General features: G+C 36.5%; 1 protein-coding gene across 2 annotated transcripts in view; it reads right to left on the bottom strand.

Moving 5' to 3' along the window:
• The window catches only part of FANCM (FA complementation group M), a 66,290-nt gene that overhangs the window by 23,995 nt on the left and 19,559 nt on the right, over positions 1 to 22,736 (bottom strand). Inside the window, exons 7-11 of one of the 2 annotated variants that reach the window (XM_058738938.1) lie at positions 22,230 to 22,355; positions 21,652 to 21,738; positions 17,500 to 17,684; positions 6,205 to 6,411; positions 4,549 to 4,762 (exon numbers count right to left, since the gene is read on the bottom strand). In XM_058738938.1, coding sequence (XP_058594921.1) covers positions 4,549 to 4,762; positions 6,205 to 6,411; positions 17,500 to 17,684; positions 21,652 to 21,738; positions 22,230 to 22,355 — 819 coding nt within the window. The remainder of the gene's footprint in view (positions 1 to 4,548; positions 4,763 to 6,204; positions 6,412 to 17,499; positions 17,685 to 21,651; positions 21,739 to 22,229; positions 22,356 to 22,736) is intronic. The other variant, XM_058738939.1, reaches the window with a different exon arrangement.

The raw sequence follows: 22,736 nt of genomic DNA, 5'->3' as shown, positions 1-22,736 counted from the left end.
ATCTGGCACAAAAGAGTCAAAAAACTTACCAATGAAAACTGGTATGACTCTATCATTGTCATCTGAAAGATTATCTGACATTTGGTTGGGAGTAGGGGAAGATGTCAAGTCTAAAAAGCATTTTTAGCTTTAAGTCTTAAATGAGGGGGGGACATGGAGGTAAACAGAAAAGACCTGCTTCAGAAAGTGAAATAATACACTTTTTTTAAAAAGTATACCAAATTAGGGCACCTAGGTGGCACAGTCGGTTAAGCGTCCAACTCTTGATCTTGGCTCAGGTCATCATCTCAGGGTTCATGAGTTCAAGCTCTGCATGGGGCTCTGCACTGATAGCGCAGAGCCTGCTTGGGATTCTGTCACTCTTTTTGTCTCTGCCCCTCCCCTGCCTGTGCATGCGCTTGCTCACTGTCTCTCTCAAAATAAACTAAAAAAAAATTTTTTTTGAAGGTATACTAAATTAACCCTTTCTGACTTCCATAACCTCTACAAAGGAAAATAATCAGCAAACTGGAAAGGATAAACAGTATAAAGAACAAACTCTGGTCCAATACCAATGAGGACAGAAAACAATCAGAAAGTCTACTGAATTAGGAATCAGACAACTTCTGTCTTAGCTATTCCCAAATACTGTATAACAAGCTTTTGAAGGCACCTGGGTGGTTCAGTTGGTTAAGTGTCCCACTTTGGCTGGGGTCAGGATCACATGGTTCATGGGTTTGAGCCTGTGTTAGGCTCTGTGCTGGCAGCACAGAACTTACTTGGAATTCTGTCTCTTTCTCTGCCCCTCCCCAACTCATGCTTTCTCTCTCTCTCAAAATAAACAAATTACAAACTTTAAAAAAAAAAAAAGCTTTTGTTAAATAACAGGTTTAAATTTTCAGGTCCCTTTGAGATCTAACAATTTGAGGCTCTCAGACTCTTAAAATTGGAAGGCATGCCTATCTTTTAGTCACTTTAAATAAGTTCAGATCTCTAAGCCCAGATGAATTGTATACTAATATACAGAAGATTACATTTATACAGACAATCTTAGCAAGATGAATCACTGACACTTGAAAAATCAGGAAGGGGCGCCTGGGTGGTTCAGTCGGTTGAGCGTCCGACTTCAGCTCAGGTCATGATCTCACGATTTGTGAGTTCGAGCCTGCATCTGGCTCTGTGCTGGCAGCTCAGAGCCTGGAGCCTGCTTCTGATTCTGTGTCTCCCTCGCTCTCTACCCCTCCCCCACTCATGCTCTGTCTCAGAAATAAATAAACATTAAAAAAAATTTTTTTTTAAAAAAAAGAAAAATCAGGGACAATGGGGAAAAAAAGCATAGAAACACGAACATGAGCTAATATTTTTAAAAATAGGTTCTAAAAAAAAGGTTCTAGAATTTTACAAAAGAAATTTGTCATCCATGTCTAGTTACATTTTAGAACCAATTATTAAACATATGGTTTATTTTAACATTTACAAAAATACAATTATCACTGAGAATAATTAATGCCAAGTTAATCAAGTTTTGATGCTATTATTAGTTAAATAAATTCAAAACAATCCAAAATACCATTGACTCCTAAATAATTCAGGGGTTGGGTTATGCCCCAGCTAAAAACGGGCACTTAACTCTTGGCTCCCCTAAAACTTAACTACTAATAGCCTACTGTTGTTTGGAAGCCTTACTGATAACATAAATAGTCGATTAACATATATGCTTTCTATGTTTTATGTATTATTTACTATATTCTTATAATAAATGTAGAAAAATATTAAGAAAACCATAAAAGAAAATACATTTACAGTATTGAACTATATTTACTAAAAAAAACTACAGTTAGACCAGTGTTGTTCATGGATCAACTATACATACTATCTTTTTTCTTTAGCCAAAGGTCTGGCAAAGTATTGTGAATGACAGGTATATTCCTATTAAATAGATTTGTCTGAGGTTTAATAAGCATATCCAATAACAGCTGATTATTAGCTGTTACTAATAATTAGCAATAACACTGGTTAACAGCTCTGAGTTAATGGAAAGAACATTAATAAAGTGAATCCAAAGCAATGGACTAGGAGGGAAAGGATCTTGAAACTTCATGGTATGAAAATCAGTGGAACTGACAGTTAAATTTGAGAGGTATCGTCTTCAAATATATAAAGAACTGCTACTTAAGTACACAAAGGATCAAAACCATTCCTTGTATCTAGAAATAACACTAAATCAATGAGAAGAAGGTACAAAGACATTTTTCAACAAAGGAAAGAAACTTCTTCTGTATAGGGCTTCTACATAGGGAAGAACCTTTATAAAGAAATAGAATTTCTAGATTAAAAGATATTCAAGCTGAGACTGAATATGCATTTAACAAGAATACTGAATGCAGATCAAAACCACAAAGAAACATCATCTCCCAGCTGTTAGGAGGGCTACAATCAGAAAGTTGAAACATTACAAGTGTTAGTGAGGATATGGAGAAATTTGAATCCCAGTATACTGTTGGTGGCGTCATAGAGTGGTACAGCTGTTAGAGAAAACAGCATGGAGGTTCCTCAAAAAATTAAAAATAGAACTACCATAGGATCCAGCAATTCCACTTCTGGGTACATACTCAAAAGAACTGAAATCAAAGAGATACATGCACCCCATGTACACTGTAGCAGTATTCACTATATGTAAGAGATGTAAGCAATCCAAATGTCCACTGACAGATGAATGAATAGAGAAAATGTGGTATGTACAAACAATGGAATATTATTTAACCTTAAAAAAGAAATCCTAACTGGGGCACCTGGGTGGCTCAGTCAGTTAAGTATCCAACTCTTGATATCGGCTCAGGTCATAATCTCATGATCATGAGATCAAGCCCCATATTGGGCTCTGAGCTGGGTGTGGAGCTTAAGATTCTCTCCCTCTGCCCCTGTACAACCCTCAAAAAAAAAAAAAAAAAAAATCCTACCATTTGCTACAACATGAATGAACCTATAGGAAATTATGGTAAGGGAAATAAGCCAGTCACCGAAGCACACATACCGCATGATTAGACTATCGATATAATATTATCTAAAATAACACAATCAGAGAACAGAATGGTGTTGCCAGGGGCTGGGTGGAGGGAAAAATTGGGAGTTCTTGCTCAAAATATCTAAAGTTCCAGTTGTATAAGATGAATACATTTTATAGACCTGCTATATAACATAGTGCCTATAGCTAATATGACCTCCTTCTTAAAATATTTTTTAAAAATAGCTGCAGAAATACCTCCTATCTTGATAGGTAATTTGACCAGATGATCCCCAAGGTTCCTTCCAAATGTTAAAATATAACTATATGATTTTATGATTCTTTAAAAGCTCTAATTAAAGATTAAGCAAAATTTAAAACAAAAAATTTTCAGTTTCTCTTCTTCATAGTGTTAACATTTCAAGATATTTTCTTGATATCACCAAAATCTCTGCAGTTCTTAAACTACCAACTCTCATTACTAGATATGCTCCCTGGCACCACAGTATTTGTTTCTCACTGACTCAGTATCACCAGGAACTTGGTCTAACTTGGCCACTATCTCATATAAGAGTAAATTTAAAATTAAAAAAAAAAAAAAATCTCTTTTGCAGAAAGGGAAAGAAACCATTTCCCTTCCTTATCTTTTATTTATTTATTTTTTTAACTTTCTTTTTTTAAATAGGTTCCTTGCCCAATGTGGAGCTTGAACTCACAACCCTAAGATGGAGAGTCAGGTGCTCTACCCACTAAGCCAGTCAGGAGCCCCCATTCCCCTTCCTTTTCTTAAAATAATTCCAGAGATCCCTAATGTTTATAAATCTTTTAACTCTTTGGTATTTTATGTGAATCTCTGTAAAGTCTGAGCAAGCCTCTAGTTAGCATTTCAACCATAGAGGTTTTCCTAAGGATGTAGGAACTCTCTCTGAAATGTAAACATCAAGGAAGATAGTGACTCTCTCTTCTAGTTACCAGGGGAGTTTAGCCCTAGGCACCATTCCCTTCACTATCTATTTGCACAGATAAAAGAAGTCTTATTTCTTTGAATAAAGGCACTAAAGCTACCACAAATGGCTACCTTAATTACCAGGTGAATTGAAGATGAACTATGAAAGAATATATAGAAAGAGGTGCTATCCTCTTATGTGAGGATAAATTACCATTAATCTTGAGAATATGTATGTAAACAATTGTAACTACCTGAAGGGATGTATAGGGTAGAATTTCTGTTTTGTATTATCTTAGTGGATTGTCTACGAATGCACACTAAAATCTGATTCAATCTCTATTCAATAATAAAACTGTTTCCTTCCTTTTCTATATTTTGTAAAGATGATTCTCTGAGTTGATAGGCCATTTTTAATCTTCCCAACACTGAGTTTCTATCACTATTCTGTCACTGTCTCCTTCCTTTTGTCACGTGAATAATCTCTTATCCTCTTCAACACTCATAACATCCTAAAATATACACTGAGTTTCTCCAAAAGGAAATATATCAACATATGGCCTGTTAACTAACAACAGGGGAAAAAAATGCATGGTTCAAATGCAAGTTTTTTACTCACCATTCTTATAGGAAAAGATAGAGGACTTCCGCTGCAAGTTCCGAGAAGGCTTCTCTGGTTCATAGACACCACATGTGATGAACATTTTATGTAATTCTGGATTGATTCCATCAGGCACCATTCGTGGACTTCCTTGGTAAAAATGAAGAACTTGCCTGTTACCTGAAATAGCTTTATAAATACTTCTTTTGTTGCATTGACTTTGATTATAAGTCTGCAAAGACAAATGTCAAATTACATTATTTCTATAATAATCATCTAGCCATGACAAGAAGTTTGGATTTATTATAAACAGTAAATTAAACTCTGATCCACTTAAATACTGAGAATATCTATCTTGAATTTGAGGCCAGTTCAATTAACTCTTGAAAATCAGTTCAGGGGCGCCTGGGTGGCTCAGTCGGTTGAGCGTCCGACTTCGGCTCAGGTCATGATTTCGCAGTCTGTGAGTTCAAGCCCCATGTCGGGCTCTGTGCTGACAGCTCAGAGCCTGGAGCCTGCTTTGGATTCTGTGTCTCCCTCTCTCTCTGCCCCTCCCCCACTCATGCTTGCACGCTCTCTCTCTCTCTGTCAAAAATAAATAAACATTAAAAAAAATTTTCAAAAAATCAGTTCAAAATCTAGTATTATAAAAGCCTACCTTCATAACTATATTGCAAAAAGGAAATCTATTATTTAGGATCCTGCCATTTTTGAATAAGGCGAATATTTATATGTAAGTGTAAATTGCTTTTTTTTAAAAATACTATTCCCTTATTCCAGCTTGTTACTTCATCTTTCTACACCTCAACTTTCTTTACTGTACACTGTATATCATTTAAATGAGAAAATGTATCTGAAGCACTTAGAAGAGTGTCCAGGAGAGCAAGTGCTCATTAAACATGGGCAATTATGACTAGTTTACAGATAAGAAAACTAACAACTGAACACAGAAGTTAAGTGGTTTGCCTGAGGTAACATAATTATAACCTAATCCATTTATTGATAGTACACAGATTTTATAAGCTGCCAGATATTTCATTTATTGAGATCATTTTATAGATCAAAAGAATGTTACATAACATGCTATAATCACATGAAAAGTATCTGGGGAGAAATTCATTTTTCAGGATGAATTTTAAAGGGTCTATTGAACATTTTAAATCACTTTTTTAAAACTACTATAATTAATGAAAAATCTATATGAAACGACATATTGGGCCAAGGAAATAATCCCATTGAGTTACAAAAGTTACTCAACATTATAGCAAGATACATTCATACTTTACTATAATCTTGAGTGATGTAATTCAAGTCTCTTATCACTTTAAAAGAAAAAACTAAAAATAAAAAACAAGGCTTAGAAGCACAGGGAAATAGTAAAACAAAATAATACAAAAATAGTGATTTTTTTTTTGGTGTCTCTAAGTTGGTACTGAAGTACAAAAAATGTGTTTCTTCAATATGGATAAAAATTAGAGACTGAATCCAGTTAAGAATTCTCCCAATTACAAGAAAATAAATAGTCAGAATCTACTACAAAGTGGGGGGGGGGGGGGAATCAACCACAATTTCCTACAGATTGTTTCCACTTTGAATGTTAACAGATTGATATTTGTCTTAGGCTTTATTTCTCAAATTTCAAGTATCAAATCTCGTTTCTGAAAGTCTACTTACACGTTCTTCTCGTCCTTCAGCAAGGATAACAACAATTCTGCCTTGACGTTTGCGGCCAGTTCTACCCATTCGTTGTATAAGACGAATTGGGCTCTTCTGGGCATCAAAACATATTATAAGATCAACTTCTCCTATATCCAAACCTTCTTCACCAACACAAGTAGAAACCAATGTATTATAACCACCACTACGAAACTGTTTCACAACCTAAAATAAGAATGATTTAAAAATAACCAGATACAAACATAAGAGACTTGTAGGTCAAAACATACTTTTTCCACTCACCCCAAAATGGTGAAATTGGATTATAAATCAGAATCCAGAATACCATGGAATAAGAAGTGGCAAAATGGCAATATAAAACAAAACAGATTGTGGTAAAATGCAAAGAGCAGTCCTAATGCTTTGGTTACATAAGGGTTGTGATGGCAAAAGTGTTTGCTAATCATTTACACATAAATAAGAAATCCCTGATATTATTTAGCATCACTAAAAGGGCCATGGGCAGGTAAATGGCCCAGAGCAATTACTGCTGCTTAATCATATCCTAGACTTATATTTATTTTTTGGTGTATCTAAAGTAAAAACTTTTATTACCCCTAAAACTCCTATCTTACCTTTTATACTGCCATTCTAATGAAGGGTAGCAGAATACGCCACCCCAAAATATGACTGTGGGAATCTAGGACATACTGCCCCGAAATATGTTGCTTTGACATATTGACAATATTGAACTGTAGACACTTGAAAAACAGCAAAAGCAGGGAAAGGCTTCCTCTCCCCTTATCTGTCCAAAAACAGATTCTCCAAAAGGAACTCAACTGTCATAAATCCCCTCCCCTGAGATTTTCATCAACCAGAAAAAACTGACTCATCACAAGGAGAGGCAACTAAAAGTTATTCCTGCACTTAGACAAACTTAATTACAAATTATCACACCTCCCATTTTTCTTCTAAGGGCCCATTCATCTTTCCTAAAAATCAATTAATTTCTACTTAGGAGCCTATGTCCCTCCTCTCCTTTCTCTTTTAAGATGGTATTTAAGGGGCAGCTGGGTGGCTCAGTCGGTTGAGCATCTGACTTCCACTCAGGTCATGATCTCCTGGTTCATGGGTTGGAGCCAGTGTCGGGCTCTGTGCTGACAGCTCAGAGCCCGAAGCCTGCTTTGGATTCTGTGTCTCCCTCTCTCTCTGCCACCCCGTCCCCACTTGCACTTGCACCCTCTCTCTCTTTCAAAAACAAACGAACATTAAAAAAAATTTTTTTTTTAAAGATGGTATTTAAGTCTGAATTCTAAGCCACCTTAGGGAGTTACTGATTTTTCCCTGAGTATCTCCCATGTATAACATAAGATATATATGTTAATAAACTTATTTGTTTTTCTCTTGTTAAGCTGCCTTTTATTACTGGGGGCTCAACTAACAGCCAAAAAGGAATAATTATTTTTCCTCTTCTATACCAAGATTTCTATCACTTTAATAAAACTGCAGTAGCCTAAGAATTAATAAAAAGTCAACGAAACATTTTCAAAAACTTCCTTAAGCCTTAAAAACTTATTCTGAACTGCTCTGAGCCTCAGTTTCTCCACATAACACCAAAGTTGCAGTTTTGTATGTGGCAGACAGAGGTAGTAATAAGATAATATTCAACAGATAGATAAAGAATAGAAACAAAAGTAGAATGATAGTATTCCAGAGAAATCAGTCATGCACTTGAGTAAAGCCTCTATATATGCCTATTAAAATATCAGAATACCCAACACAGGGCTCCATTCCACAATCCTGGGATCATAACCTGAGCTGAAATCAAGACTCAGGACTTCAACCAACTGAGCACCTATCCTTAAACTAGCTCTATTATTGACAACAACAACCTCAAAAGCAGGATTATAAATTTAAACTTATGTTAAATCCTCTTGTAAACTTTTCCAGTAGCTTGGTAAGAGAGTTTTCTTTGAATATGAGAAACCTCAGAGTACAGGGATAACCAGTGATCATGCTTAAAAGTTAAGATTAATCATTTCTCTTTGGAATCTGGAATCATATTAAGCCAAGGAAAGACTGACCTAATATTACCTGTATATAACTTAAAACACATGTCCTCTTTGCTCCCCCCCCACCAAAAAATGGGTCACAGTCTTAGAAATGTAAAAGAAAAATAATTCTTTAAATAGTTAACAGATGAATAAAAGATAGTTGACATACTTTTTAGGTAACATGTATAAATGAAACTATTATTTATTTGCCTAACACTGACTAATTTGCCGGGACTTTGAAAAATAAAAATGAACCAGAGGTTATTTAATCAATCATAGAAAGGGATAAATGATTAATTAAACAAATTCTACCAGGATTGTAATCCACTGATCCTATCATTTTTTCATTGCTTACACTTTACCCTCACTCTACTCTCATATCATAGTCCTCTGACTAAACTCCACCACTGAATATAGCCCACTTTCCAACCAAATCTAAGCCTGTACCCACATAGGTGAAGGGAAGAAAATACCAACCATTCTTATTGGTTTCACTTTAAACTCATAATCCCTCACTTGAGAGGGCCTTTAGTGCTATCTGAAAATCATTTCATATTCCCTAATCCATTCACTTTCCCCATTCTTCTAGAAAACTATATCCTCTTCTCTCCTCTTTGATCAAACTTCCATCCAACATTTCCTCCCATCCTCATTCTTGGCTGATGACAGGACAAAAATTGAGCAATCAAAAAAGACCTCCCACAGGATATCACTGTCACATCTACTTACCTGTATCTGTGCCTAAATAGTCCACCTTCCCTCCTGCTGTTTTGGATAAACTGCATTTTTAACTGAGATCAGCTCATATAGTTTTGTATACTAGATCCCATCGGTTTCCTCATCTACTCAAAGATCATACTAGCAATACTCTTGTCTCTGCTCTATTAACAATTTTTCTTTCTCAGTTGATCATTCCTATCAGTATACAAGCATATTGTTAGATCTCCTAATTTCAAAGAAACAATACTTCCATGTCTGCTCTCCTTTACAGCAAAAATTCTTGAAAGACTTGTATACTTGCTATCTCTAGGTCTCCTCTTCCTGTTCTCTCTTGAAAATACGTCAATCAGTCTTGTCCCCACAATTCCAATGAAACTGTCCTTTTCAAGATCACCTGCCTTCTGATCTCTTAATCCAAAGGTCAATTCCCATTTTTCATCTCATGACCTACTAGCAGTAGGTCTGCGACTAGCAGCACTTAAACAGTTCCTCCTGCTCATTTGGCCCACAGGTATCAACTCTCCTGGTTTTTCTACTATTACTAGCTACTCACTCTTATTCCCAAGGAAATCATAAGCACTGCTTATACTAATAACAATGAAACCCTTGGCTCAGTCTTTGGACATCTTGTCTATCTCTATTCCATCACTTGGTAATTTCATCCAGTCTCACGTATATGATGATGATGATTCCCAAATATATATTTCCACAAACCTGTGAACTCATGAACTTAAGATTCATATATTCAACTGTTTATTCAACATCTCTATTTGACATTTAAAACAATGCAACTCAAAGTGTAGTTCGTGAACTGTTTATTACTGTTGAGGTTCAGGTGTTTAGAAATTTGACAGAGTAATACTATGTTTGTTGGCTTTAATAAAAAATCTGGCCATGAATATTGTTTTCATTAATTTTATTTTTTTAGTAATTCATTTTTATTCAACTGTATCTGCGACATACTAAGAGGGAATAAACTAGTCCTCCATCAACTAGTCCTCCATCAACTTTGATCAAAAAACACTAATCTCATAGGTATGCCAAAGTTAACTCATCCAGAACCAAGTTACTGATATTTCTCTCCAAAACTTGCTCTTCCTACAGTCTTATTCATCTTCATTAATAGCAGCTCTTTTCAGTTGCTCAAGCCAAATTCCTGGAATCATCATTGGAGTCACCCTTCACCCTCCTCAATCTCACACTCCACTTTAATTTGTCAATAAATCCCATCAGCTTGACCTTAAAATATATCCAGAATCCAACCAGTTCTCACAACCTTCCATGCTACCACTATAGTCTAAGCTACCATCATCTTTAGCTTGGTATCATAATAAGTCTTCCAATTGGGTTTCCTGTTTCTACCCTTAGTACCCTATACTTTATTCTGAAGATAGCAACCAGTGTGATTCTTTTAAAATATAAACCAGGCTGTAACCCTCACCTATTTCAAACTCTCTAAAAGGGCTTCTTCTTTTCCCATCTCCCTCACAGTAAAAGCCAAAGTTACTGAAATGGATATACTCCACTTACACCACTGAACAGAGCATCTAAATTGACAATAAATAAGCAAACAGTGGCTTTGAATGACACACTGGACCAGATGGACTTAACAAATATATTCAGAACATTCCATCCTATATCAGAATACCCATTCTTTTCAAGTGCACATGGAATATTCTCCAGAAAAGATCACATATTAGATCACAAAACAGGCCCCAAGAAATTCACAAAGACTGAGAGCATACCATGTATCTTATCTGACCACAATGCTATGAAACTAAAAGTCAACCACATGAAAAATTTAGAAAGACCACAAATACATAGAGGTTAAAGAACATCCTACTAAAAACATGAATGAGTCAACCAAGAAATCAAAGAAATAAAAATAAAATACAGTAAAACAAATGAAAATTAAACAGTCGAAAATCTTTAGGATGCAGCAAAAGTGGCCATAAGAGGGATGTATACAGCAATACAGGCCAACTTCAGGAAGCAAGAAAAATCTCAAACAACCTAACCTTACACCAAAAGTGACTAGAAAAAGAAAAAAAAAAAAAAAAAAAAAGGAAGCCTAAAGTCAGGAGAAGGAAGGAAATAATAAATATTAGAGCAGAAATAAATGATACAGAAACTAAAAAAAGAAACAAAAACAAAACAATAGAATGGGTCAATGAAACCAGGAGCTGGTTCTTTGGGAAAAAAAAAAAAAAAAAAAATCAATAAAGTTGATAAAACTCTAGCCAGATTTATCAAAAAGAAAAGAGGGCCCAAATTTTAAAAAATCACAAATCATAGAGGAGAAATAAGAACACCACAAAAGTACAATTATAAGACAACCTGGAAGAAATGGATAAATTCCTAGGAACATATTAACCACCAAATGGAAACAGGAAGAACTAGAAAACTTGAACAGACTGATATCCAGCAAAGAAACTGAATCAGTATTCAAAAATCTCCCAAGACACAAAACTCCAGGGCCAGATGGCTTCACAGGCAAATTCTACCAAACATTTAAAGAAGAGTTAATACCGGGGCGCCTGGGTGGCTCAGGTGGTTAAGCTTCCAACTTTGGCTCAGGTCATGATCTCATAGTTCACGAGTTCAAGCCCCGCATCAGGCTCTCTGCTGACAGCTAAGAGCCAGGAGCCTGCTTCAGATTCTGTGTCTCCCTCTCTTTCTGCCTCTCCCTCCCTCCCTCTCTCTCTCTCAAAAATAAATAAAACATTAAAAAAAAATTTTTTTAAAAAGGAGAGTTAAAACCTATTCTTCTCAAACTATTCCCAAAAAAAAAAAAAAAAAAACAAAACAGAAAAGGAAGGAAAATTTCCCAATTCATTCTATGAGGCCAGCATTACCCTGACACCAAAAGCAGAAAAAGACACCACTAAAAAAGAGAACTATAGGCCAATATCCCTGATGAACATGAATGCAAAAATTCTCAACAAAATACCAGCAAACCAAATAAAAAAATACATTAAAAGAATCATCAAGTGGGATTTATTCCTAGGCTCCAAGGGTGGTTCAACATTTGCAAATCAATTGATGTAATGCACCACAGTAATAAAAGGATAAGAACCATATGATCTTTTCAATAGATGCAGAGAAGACATTTGAAAAAGTACAACATCCATTCATGATAAAAACCCTCAACAAGGTAAGTTTACAGGGAATATACCACAACATAATAAAGGCCATAGATGCAAAACCCACAGCTAGTATCATCCTCAATGGGGAAAAAGTAAGAGCTTTTCTCTATGTTCAGAAACAAGAGAAGGATATCTATTCTCACCTGTTATTTAACATAGTACTGGAAGTCTAGCTATACCAATCAGACAACACAAAGAAATAAAAGGCATCCAAATCAGCAAGGAAGAAGTCAAACATTCACTATTTGCAAATAACATGATACTGTATGTAGAAAACCCAAAGACTCCACCAAAAACTGCTACAACTGATAAATTCAGTAAAGTTGCAGCATACAAAAATTAATGTACAGGGGCCCCTGGGTGGCTCAGTCAGTTGAGCGTCCGACTTCGGCTCAGGTCATGATCTCGCGGTCCGTGGGTTCGAGCCCCGCATTGGGCTCTGTGCTGACAGCTCAGAGCCTGGAGCCTGTTTCAGATTCTGTGTCTCCCTCTTTCTCTGACCCTCTCCTGTTCATGCTCTCTGTCTCAAAAATAAATAAATGTTAAAAAAAATTTTTTTTTAATAAAAAATATCAATGTACAGAAATCTGTTGCATTTCTATACACCAATAATGAAGTAGCCCAAAGAGAAATTATGGAATCAATCCCATTTACAACTGCAGCAAAAACCATAAGATACATAGGGATAAACCGAAACAAAGAGGTGAAAGACCTGTACTCTGAAAATTATAAAACACTGATGAAAGAAACTGATGATACAAAGAAATGGAAAAACATTCCACGCTCATGGATTGGAAGAACAAATATTGTTAAACTGTCTATACTACCCAAAGCAATTTACACATTTAATCAATCTCTTTCAAAATACCACCAGCATTTTTCACAGAGCTAGAACAAACAATCCCAATATTTGTATGGAACTCCAAAAGACCCCAAATAGCCAAAGCAACCTTAAAAAAGAAACGTAAAGCTGGAGGCATCACAATTCTGGACTTCAAGTTACATTACAAAGCTATAGTGATCAAAATAATATGGTAGTGGCACAAAAATAGACACATAGATCAACAGAACAGAATAGAAAATCTGAAAATGGATCCACAACTGTATGGTCAATTAATCTTCCACAAAGCAAGAAAGAATATCCAATGGGAAAAGACAGTCTCTTCAAATTAATGGTGTTGGGAAAACTTGACAGCAACGTATAGAAGAATGAAACTGGACCACTTTTTTTACACCATACAAAAAAATAAATTCAAAATGGATCGAAGACCTAAATGTGAGACTTGAAACCATCAAAATTCTAGAGTAGAATAAAGGTAGTAACCTCTTGACATCAGCTGTAACAACTTATCCTGAGGGAAGGGAAACAAAAGCAAAGATAAACTACTGGGACTACATCAAAATAAAAAACTTGTGCACAATGAGGGAAACAATCAATAAAACTAAAAGGCAACCTATGGAATGGAAGAAGACATTTGCAAATGACATAGCCGACAAAAGGTTAGTATCCAAAATATCTAAAGAATTTATAAAACTCAACACCCGGGGCGCCTGGGTGGCTCAGTCGGTTAAGCGGCCTACTTCGGCTCAGGTCATGATCTCGCGGTCCGTGAGTTCGAGCCCCGCGTCGGGCTCTGTGCTGACAGCTCGGAGCCTGGAGCCTGTTTCAGATTCTGTGTCTCCCTCTCTCTCTGACCCTCCCCCGTTCATGCTCTGTCTCTCTCTGTCTCAAAAATAAATAAACGTTAAAAAAATTTAAAAAAAAACAAAAAAAAACAAAAAAAAAAAACTCAACACCCAGGGTGCCTGGGTGGCTCAGTCGGTTAAGCATCCAACTTCAGCTCAGGTCATGATCTCACAGTTCGTGGGTTCGAGCCCCACATGGGACTCTGTGCTGACAGCTCAGAACCTGGAGCCTGCTTTGGATTCTGTGTCTCCCTCTCTCTCTGCCCCTCCCCTTCTCACACTCTGTCTCTCTCTCTTTCTCTCTCTCTCAAAAATTAATAAACATTAAAAAATATTTTTAAAAAAAACTCAACACCCAACAAAGAAAGAATCCAATTTAAAAATGGACATAAATTAACATTCTTCCAAAGAAGACATCCAGATGGCTAACAGATACATGAAAAGATGCTCAACATCACTATCAAGGAAATACAAATCAAAACTATAATGAGAGATCACCTCACACTAGTCAGAATGGCTGAACTGAACAACACAAGAGACAGCAGGAGTTGACAAGGATGTGGAGACAGGGGAACCCTCTTATGCTGGTGGTGGGAATGCAAACTGGTGCAGCCACTCTGGAAAACTGTATGGAGGTTCCTCAAAAAGTTAAAAATAGAACTACCATATGATCGAGCAATTGCACCGCTAGGTATTTACCCAAAGAAGACAAATATACTAATTCCAAGGGATACATGATCCCTATGTTTATTGCAGCATTATTTAAAGTAGTCAAATTATGGAAACAGCCCAAGTATCTATCGACTAATGAATGGATAAAGAAGATATAGCGTGTGTGTGTGTGTGTGTGTGTGTGTGTGTGTGTGTGTGTATATATAATGGAATATTACTCAGCCATAAAAGAGAATGAAATCTTGCCATTTGCAGTGAAATGGATGGAGCTAGACAGTATTATGCTAAGTGAAATGTCAGTCAAAGAAAGACAAATCACATATGATTTCACTCATATGGAATTTAAGAAACAAAACAAATGAGCAAAGGAAAAGAAAGAAGAGACAGGGAGACAAACCTGGAAACAGAACAAACTGACGGTTATCAGAGGGGAGGTGGGTAAGAAAATGGCTAAAATAAGTGATGGGGATTAAGGAGTACACTTATGTGATGAGCTCCATTTGTTGTATGGAAGTGTGACTCACTGTATCATACATCTGAAACTAATATTATACTGTATGTTAATTAACTGAAATTCAAATAAAAACTTAAAACAAAATTGGGGTGCCTGGGTGGCTCAGTTGGTTAAGCATCCGACTTCAACTCAGGTCATGATCTCACAGTTCATGAGTTTGGGCCCCACATCAGGCTCTGTGCTGACAGCTTGGAACCTGGAGCCTGCTTCGGGTTCTATGTCTCCCTCTCTCTGTGCCCCACCCCCTCTCACTCTTTGTCTCTCACTCTCTATCTCTCAAAAAAAAAAAAAAAACATTAAAAAAAATTTTTTTTAACTTAAAAAAAATGGAAATGACCTAAAAAGTCCTAAAGGATCTGGTCTCCTACTTCCTCTCTCACTTCATCTCCTGTTTTTAAAGAAATGAAAAAATTTACTTACAACTATTTGCACAAAAGCTTATTTTAGAATACAACTGCAGGAAAGCAATTATTGCAGGAATAAGAAAAAGGGTTACTACTCTAGCCTATATAAAAATATTACTGACATAAGTGAGGAAAGGACAAAGCTAATATAAAATCAATAAGGTTTCTTATGGTAACGGACAAACTCAGGAAATAATGATTTTAGGTAATAATAAAACTAGCCAGAGATTAGGTTGGTACTATCAGTATTTCAAAATGCTTAACTCCTTAGACAAAAAGCTACTTCATTTTTCATTCATATATAAATGTAAGAGTAGTAATAATAACCTGCCAGATATCTGAATCTTTTAAAGTACATATAATCAGACTTGAGAAAGGTAAAGTTATTCTGTTTCAGATTCAGGGAAACCTCTTAGACTGTCCCCACAGATCCAGTCAGCTTAAACAAACTCTGCGGAGTGCAGTGAGGACTGGTATAAAAGGTATTTAAAGAATAGTATTCCTCTTGTAACTAATGTTTACAAACTGAAGAAAAGATCTGTCAAAATTAATTAGACATTAAAGACACACCTAATTGTCAATGACTACTCAAATGAAGACCTATAGTTAATCTACAGAAACCTGTATACAATTTATAAAAATCAAGTCTAAAACATCCCAAAAACACATACATAGCACTTAGAAAACTTATGACCTCTTATTCAGAGCATAAATGGTTTCATCTGACTGTATTTTTAAATTAAGATTTTTAAATAATAGGGCACCTGACTGGCTCAGTCTGTTGAGCATGTGACATTTGATCTGGGGGTTGTGAGTTGAGCCCCATATTGGGTGTAGAAATCACTTAAATAAATAAAAATTGGGGCTCCCAGGTGGCTCAGTTAAGCGGCAGACTTCAGCTCAGGTCATAATCTCACAGTCTGTGAGTTCGATTCCCCTGTCAGGCTGTGTGCTGACAGCTCAGAGTCTGAAGCCTGCTTCCGATTCTGTGTCTTCCTCTCTCTCTGCCCCTTCTCTGCTTGCTCGCTCTCTCTCTCAAAAATAATAAACATTAAAAAATTTTTTGGGGGGTGCCTGGGTGGCTTGGTCAGTTAAGCGTCCGACTTCGGCTCAGGTCATGATCTCACGGTCCGTGAGTTCGAGCCCTGCGTCGGGCTCTGTGCTGACTGCTCAGAGCCTGCAGCCTGTTTCAGATTCTGTGTCTCCCTCTCTCTCTGCCCCTCCCCTGTTCATGCTCTGTCTCTCTCTGTCTCAAAAATAAATAAACATTAAAAAAATAAAAAAATTTAAAAATTATTTTTTAATAAAAAAAAAGAAAAAATTTTTTAAAAAATGCATCTTTGGGGTGCCTGGCTGGCTCAGTCAGTGCAACGTGTGACTCCTGATCTCAGGGTTGTGAGTTTAAGCCCCACACTTGGGTGCAGGGATTTCTTAAAAATAAAATCTAAGGGAAAAAAAGATTTTTAAATAACAGAAAAAAGAAATAAGCTCATTATTTGTTCAGAATATATAACTAAAGTGACTTAAAATAAATAAATAGTAAACATTTACTGAAGGCTCTATAGTATGATTTCACTTAATGCTTGCGACAACTCTATCAACTATGTTTACAGGTAAGGAAAACTGCGGCACAAGAAGTAGAGGAACTAAGTGGTAGGGCCAGGATTCCAACCTCGGTAATACGATTTCAGAGCCTTTCTGCTTAACCACTACACATTACCTTACTTGAATAAAGTCTCAAAATCACAAAAAACACTTTTCTGATCTTTCAAAATATGCCTCTGTTTATTTACATGTTTACTATAAAATTATCTTTAAGAAGTAGCTGATTGAGGGGTGCCTGGGTGGCTCAGTCGGTTGAGTGCCCAACTCTTGATTTCGGCTCAGGTCATGATCTCACAGTTCATGGGATCGAGCTCTGTGCTGGGTTCTGCACGGACAGCGTGGAGCCTGCTTGGGATTCTCTCTCCCCAATTCACGTGCACTCCCTCTCCGTCTCTCTCTTAAAATAAATAAACTTAAAAACAAAGTAGCTAACCAACAAATTAAAACAAAAGAGGCATAAATACAAGCTAATCAATATTATTTTAATATTCATCACCTCCAAAAGTAATTACCTCCAGTTGTTCCTTCTGGGTAAACCCTTTCATGCTTTTCCCTGAGGCGTGGCCAACGAAAGTCATCACTCTAATAACTGGCTGATGCTTTAAAAGCATTTCCGCAATTTCTTGAACACTATCTCGAAATGAAGAGAAGATCATAACTCTGGTCTCACCACATTTCTTTTCAGAGGCATTTTGAGCTACATAACAAAAAAACACTCTCATTACAATTTTTTTTAAAAGCAATATACAAAAAGTATTTCAAAAGACAACCCTGAAACTATATACTAATGAATGATAATTCTTTCAAAAAAGTAATTTAAAATGTCTTAAACCTTTGCTGGTTTCCTCCTACCTTCTCTAGTAATTTTAATGTTCTTGGCTCCCTACCTCTCATTGGCTATCATAATAATCCTAAACAAATCATTGGCTGTCATAATAATCTTAAACAAATCAAATAAAAATCCTAAACAAATCAAATAAACATTACCTGAATCCCTTTTAACCAGTACTTCAATTCATGCATGATGCCTGTTATATTCGCCTTTACTTTCTAAGTCAGAATCACAGAATTGTAGAGCTCCCACTGATTTCATAAATATTTCCTTTTCTTTTTGTTCACTAAAGGTACTTCCTTAATCCAGGCCATAGCATTCTGTCCCTGAATCTAAGATACTTGTAAATTCTCCAAGGTTAGGGGCACCTGGGGGCTCAGTCTGTTAGATGTCTGACTTGGGCTCAGGTTAGGATCTCACAGTTTGTGAGTTCAAGCCCTGCATCGGGCTCTCTGCTGTCAGTGCAGAGCCCAATTTGGATCCTCTGTCCCTCTTTCTCTCTCTGCCTTTCCCCTGTTTGTGGTCTCTCCCTAAAATAAATAAATGTTAAAAAGAAATTTTTTTTTTAATTCTCCAAGTCTAACTATAGAATATACCCTATAGTCAATCACAAAGCTGATCCCAGTATCTCTGTGCTTGGGAGGTAGTAGAATACACAGAATAATTACATGATCTTTGAGGGTGGGCCACTTAATTTTCTGGGTTATCTGAAACCGTGACAGTTCATCTTTTTAAGCTTTAATTTCTTCATATCTAAAATGAATTGAATATAAAGTACACAGACTTGCACAAAGTAACTGGTTAATAATTGAATGTTGTATGAGGTTTTTTTATTTACTTTTAAGCTTGCTTAGGACTTTGACAATCCTTTTCTTTCTTAGGATTTATGTTAATCTTTATGTGTGTGCCATACACTAAGCATTTTATATATTAACTCATTTAGTCTTCATAAAAACTCTAAGAATTAAATGATTTAATATATATAAAGTTAATTCACAATACCTAAGGAAAAAGCAACAGCTGTTGCAAAGAAAATTATTCTAGATAAACCTTCTTTGAATTACCATAGCATCAAGCCTCTACATCTGACCAACTTCTGACCAACTGCTACTCTCAATGCAAACCCTATCAGCTTCAACAGGCTATGTAGCCAAAGTTCTACCGTCATTCCACTGAAGACCCTCTACAAAAGACATCAATAACTTACATATTGCCAAATTCAATGGCCACTTTTTTTTTAATTTATTACCTTTATTTATTTTAAGAGAGAGACAGAGTGTGAGCGGGGGAGGGGCAGAGAGAGAGGGAGACACAGAATGCAAAGCAAGCACCAGGCTCAGAGCTATCAGCACAGAGCCCAACGCGGAGCTTGAACCCACAAGCCATGAGATAATGACCTGAACCAAAGTCAGATGTTTAACTGACTGAGCCACCCAGGCGCCCCCAATGGTCACTTTTTAGTTCATTTTACCAACCTCTCAGCAGCATCTAACACAGTCCACTACTTCTCACTGAAATAGTCTCTTCCCTCAGCTTCTCTGCCATTCACTTGTTCAGTTTCTTTCTTAACCTCCTTTGTGATGGTTTTTTGCTCTGATTTTTTTTTTGGGATTTTATCTTTAAGTAATCTCTACACCCAACATGGGGCTCAAACTCACTACCCTGAGATCAAGAGTCACATGATCCACCAACTGAGCCAGCCAGACATCCCCCCCAACTTTAAAAGGACTACATTCTAGGCCTTCTCTTGTCTCTAAACTGTATTCCCAGTAATGTGATCATAACCATTTCTGAAAATTTAAATATTACCTTTATGCTGAAGACTCCAAAATTTATTCATATATATGTAGAGAATATACATATTCTATAAAAATAGCCCAGATCATTCTTCTGAGATCCTGTTTCACTTAGTCAGTACTTACATATCTCTACCTACATATCTCAAAAGCATCTAAAAGTGCATGTTCTTTCTTCTGTATGCTGTTCCTAATTTTTTTTGTTCATACAATTACACACACACACACACACACACACACACAGGATTCCTTTCATTTTTCTTATATCCTATGTCCAATCTACCAGCAAATACTGTTGGCTCCAAATTCAAAGTATATGTAGAATCCATAACCACTCAGCACCTCCACTACTACCATCTTGGCACCAGCCACCATCATCTGGCATCTTCTTAAACATGACGATAGTCTCCTAAGATGCTAATGTTTACACTCTGCAAAAGCTACCACAGTGATCTTTTAAAAATGTAAGTCAGGGGTGTCTGGGTGGCTCAGCTGGTTAAGCATCTGACTTCAGCTCAGGTCATGATCTTGCAGTTCGTGAGTTTGAGCCCCGTGTCAGGCTCTGTGCTGACAGCTCAGAGCCTGGAGCCTGCTTTAGATTCTGTGTCTCCCTCTCTCTGCCATCCCGCACTCATGCTCTGTCTCTCACTCTAATACATAAATATTAAAAAAAAAAAAAAAAAAAATTAGAGGCACCTGGGTGGCTCAGTCAAATAAGTATCAGACTTCGGCTCAGGTCATGATCTTGTGTTCGTGAGTTCAAGCCCAACATCAGGTTCCCTGCTGTCAGCGTGGAGCCTGCTATGAAACCTCTGTCCCTCTCTCTCTGCCCCCTCACACTTGTGTGCTTTCTCTCAAAAGAAACATTAAAAAAGAATGTCTTTAAAAATTAAATACATAAATAAAATGTAAGTCAGAACACATCACTCTCCTGCTCTAAAGGTCCCTCTAACAGTTTCACAAAGCACAAACATTTGTAAAGTAAAAACCAAAGCCTTGACTTGACCTATAAGCTACCTCTCCAATCTTTGCCTATACCACTCTTTTGTTTTCTTTAATGTTTCTTTATTTTTAAGAGAGAGAGAGAGAGAGAGAACATGAACAGGGGAGGGGCAGAGAGAGAGGGGGCACAGAGGATCCAAAGCAAGCTCTGCGCTGACAGCAAAATGCAGGGCTTGAACTCACCAACCGTGTGATCATGACCTGAGCTGAAGTCAGATGCTCAATCAACTGAGCCACCCAGGCACCAGGCCTATACCACTCTTACACTACTCCAGCACATTGGTTTGTTTACTGATCCTCAATCATACCAAATACCCTATTGATTCAGGGACTTTGAATCTACTATTCTCTCTGCCTGATATGATCATCCCCCAGAAATACACAAGGCTTACTACCTCACTTCCATCAGGTAATGACTCAAACATCACCCTAGAGATAGGCTTTCTCTAACACTCCATATAAAACAGCACTCCTCCATGACTATTTCCTTACCTGCCTTACTTCTCCCCACTATTATATATTGTTTTACTGTCTGCTTGCCTTCTATTGCCCCAGATTGACTTTTCTTTTTCATATAATACCTTATTCTTAGCATTCCCACCATGTCCCTTGTCCCACCCTCCCAAAATTTCTCAAAATCTTCTTTTTTACATTTATTTTTTTTATTTTTTTTTTTATTTATTTTTTTTTTTTTATTTAAAATTTTTTTTTTTTCAACGTTTTTTATTTTTATTTTTGGGACAGAGAGAGACAGAGCATGAACGGGGGAGGGGCAGAGAGAGAGGGAGACACAGAATCGGAAACAGGCTCCAGGCTCCGAGCCATCAGCCCAGAGCCTGACGCGGGGCTCGAACTCACGGACCGCGAGATCGTGACCTGGCTGAAGTCGGACGCTTAACCGACTGCGCCACCCAGGTGCCCCTTTTTTTACATTTATTATCCAGGGTAATTAAAAGCCCATCTTCCCCATAAAGTCAGAGTTTTAGCTCTTTCAGTAACTTTGTCTTGCCTTGAAGCTACTAAACATGACTTACTATTCCATGACTTGAAATGTTCAACTACAACTTCTTCTAATTTCTTTAACTTTGGATGACTATAGACAAAATTTTTATCTTTATCTCCTGTAAAACAAAAACCAAAAAATCATTCTATATTTTCTATATTCAATTAATGTATTTTAATTATCCTTTTCAAAATAGATTTGTTAAATCTTACTTTTTTTCTGTTCATTTAAATACTAAGTAGCATCTGGGTAGCACATAAGCCCTACTATAAAATAAACTTTGAATTTTTATTATAATTTCATTCTGAAAGAGAATCCAGATGAAATCAGAAGCAAAGTAGATGGGAAAAATAGGTTTTGAATTAAGCTTTAAATCAGTTTTTGGTAGTTCAAAGAATTTTCACCAACAGTAACAACTACTAGCATCTATTTAAAGTTTATAACCTTGAATATATACTTATCCTAACTTAAAGAATAAAATCTTTAAGCATTTAACAGATCCGTTGCCACAGAAATAAAAGTGATTATAGATAATTTGGATCAATGAAGCCTAATTTCAAAATTAATCTGATAAAGAAATAATATAAAGTTTTAAAAGAAAAACCAGACCTTTTTGGATAGTAGAAGAGCCACCTGCTGAAGTACCACGTGTATGTGCAAACATGCACTCTAGATGATTATAGAGTTTCATGAAGTCTTCATTTCGGCTAAGTTCATTTTTTGCCCGAGTCATTCCTTCAGAAATTAAGTAAAGATTTTCCAAATTAACAAATAAGTTAATCAAATTTATTATTTATTAAAAAGAAATTAGGGGCGCCTGGGTGGCTCAGTCAGTTGAGCATCAAACTCTTAATTTCGGCTCATGTCATGATCTCATGGTTCGTGAGTTCAAGCCCCACATCGGGCTCGACACTGAAGGTGCAGAGCCTGCTTAGGATTCTCTCTCCCTCTCTCTCTGCCTCTCCCCAGCCCCTCTCTCTGAAAATAAATAAATACAGCTTTAAAAAATAATAAAATAAAAAATAAAAGAAATTAAACTTTAGCAATGAATACAAATTTTTCTAATTTAAACATAAAAACCAGCAACTGTTTTCAGTTCCACAGTCACATATGTAT

Source organism: Neofelis nebulosa, chromosome 7, assembly GCF_028018385.1.
Source record: "Neofelis nebulosa isolate mNeoNeb1 chromosome 7, mNeoNeb1.pri, whole genome shotgun sequence".
In the NCBI taxonomy this organism is placed as follows: domain Eukaryota; kingdom Metazoa; phylum Chordata; class Mammalia; order Carnivora; family Felidae; genus Neofelis; species Neofelis nebulosa.
The sequence above is the reverse complement of the archived record's forward strand: the minus strand, read 5'-3'. Positions and strand labels throughout refer to the sequence as shown.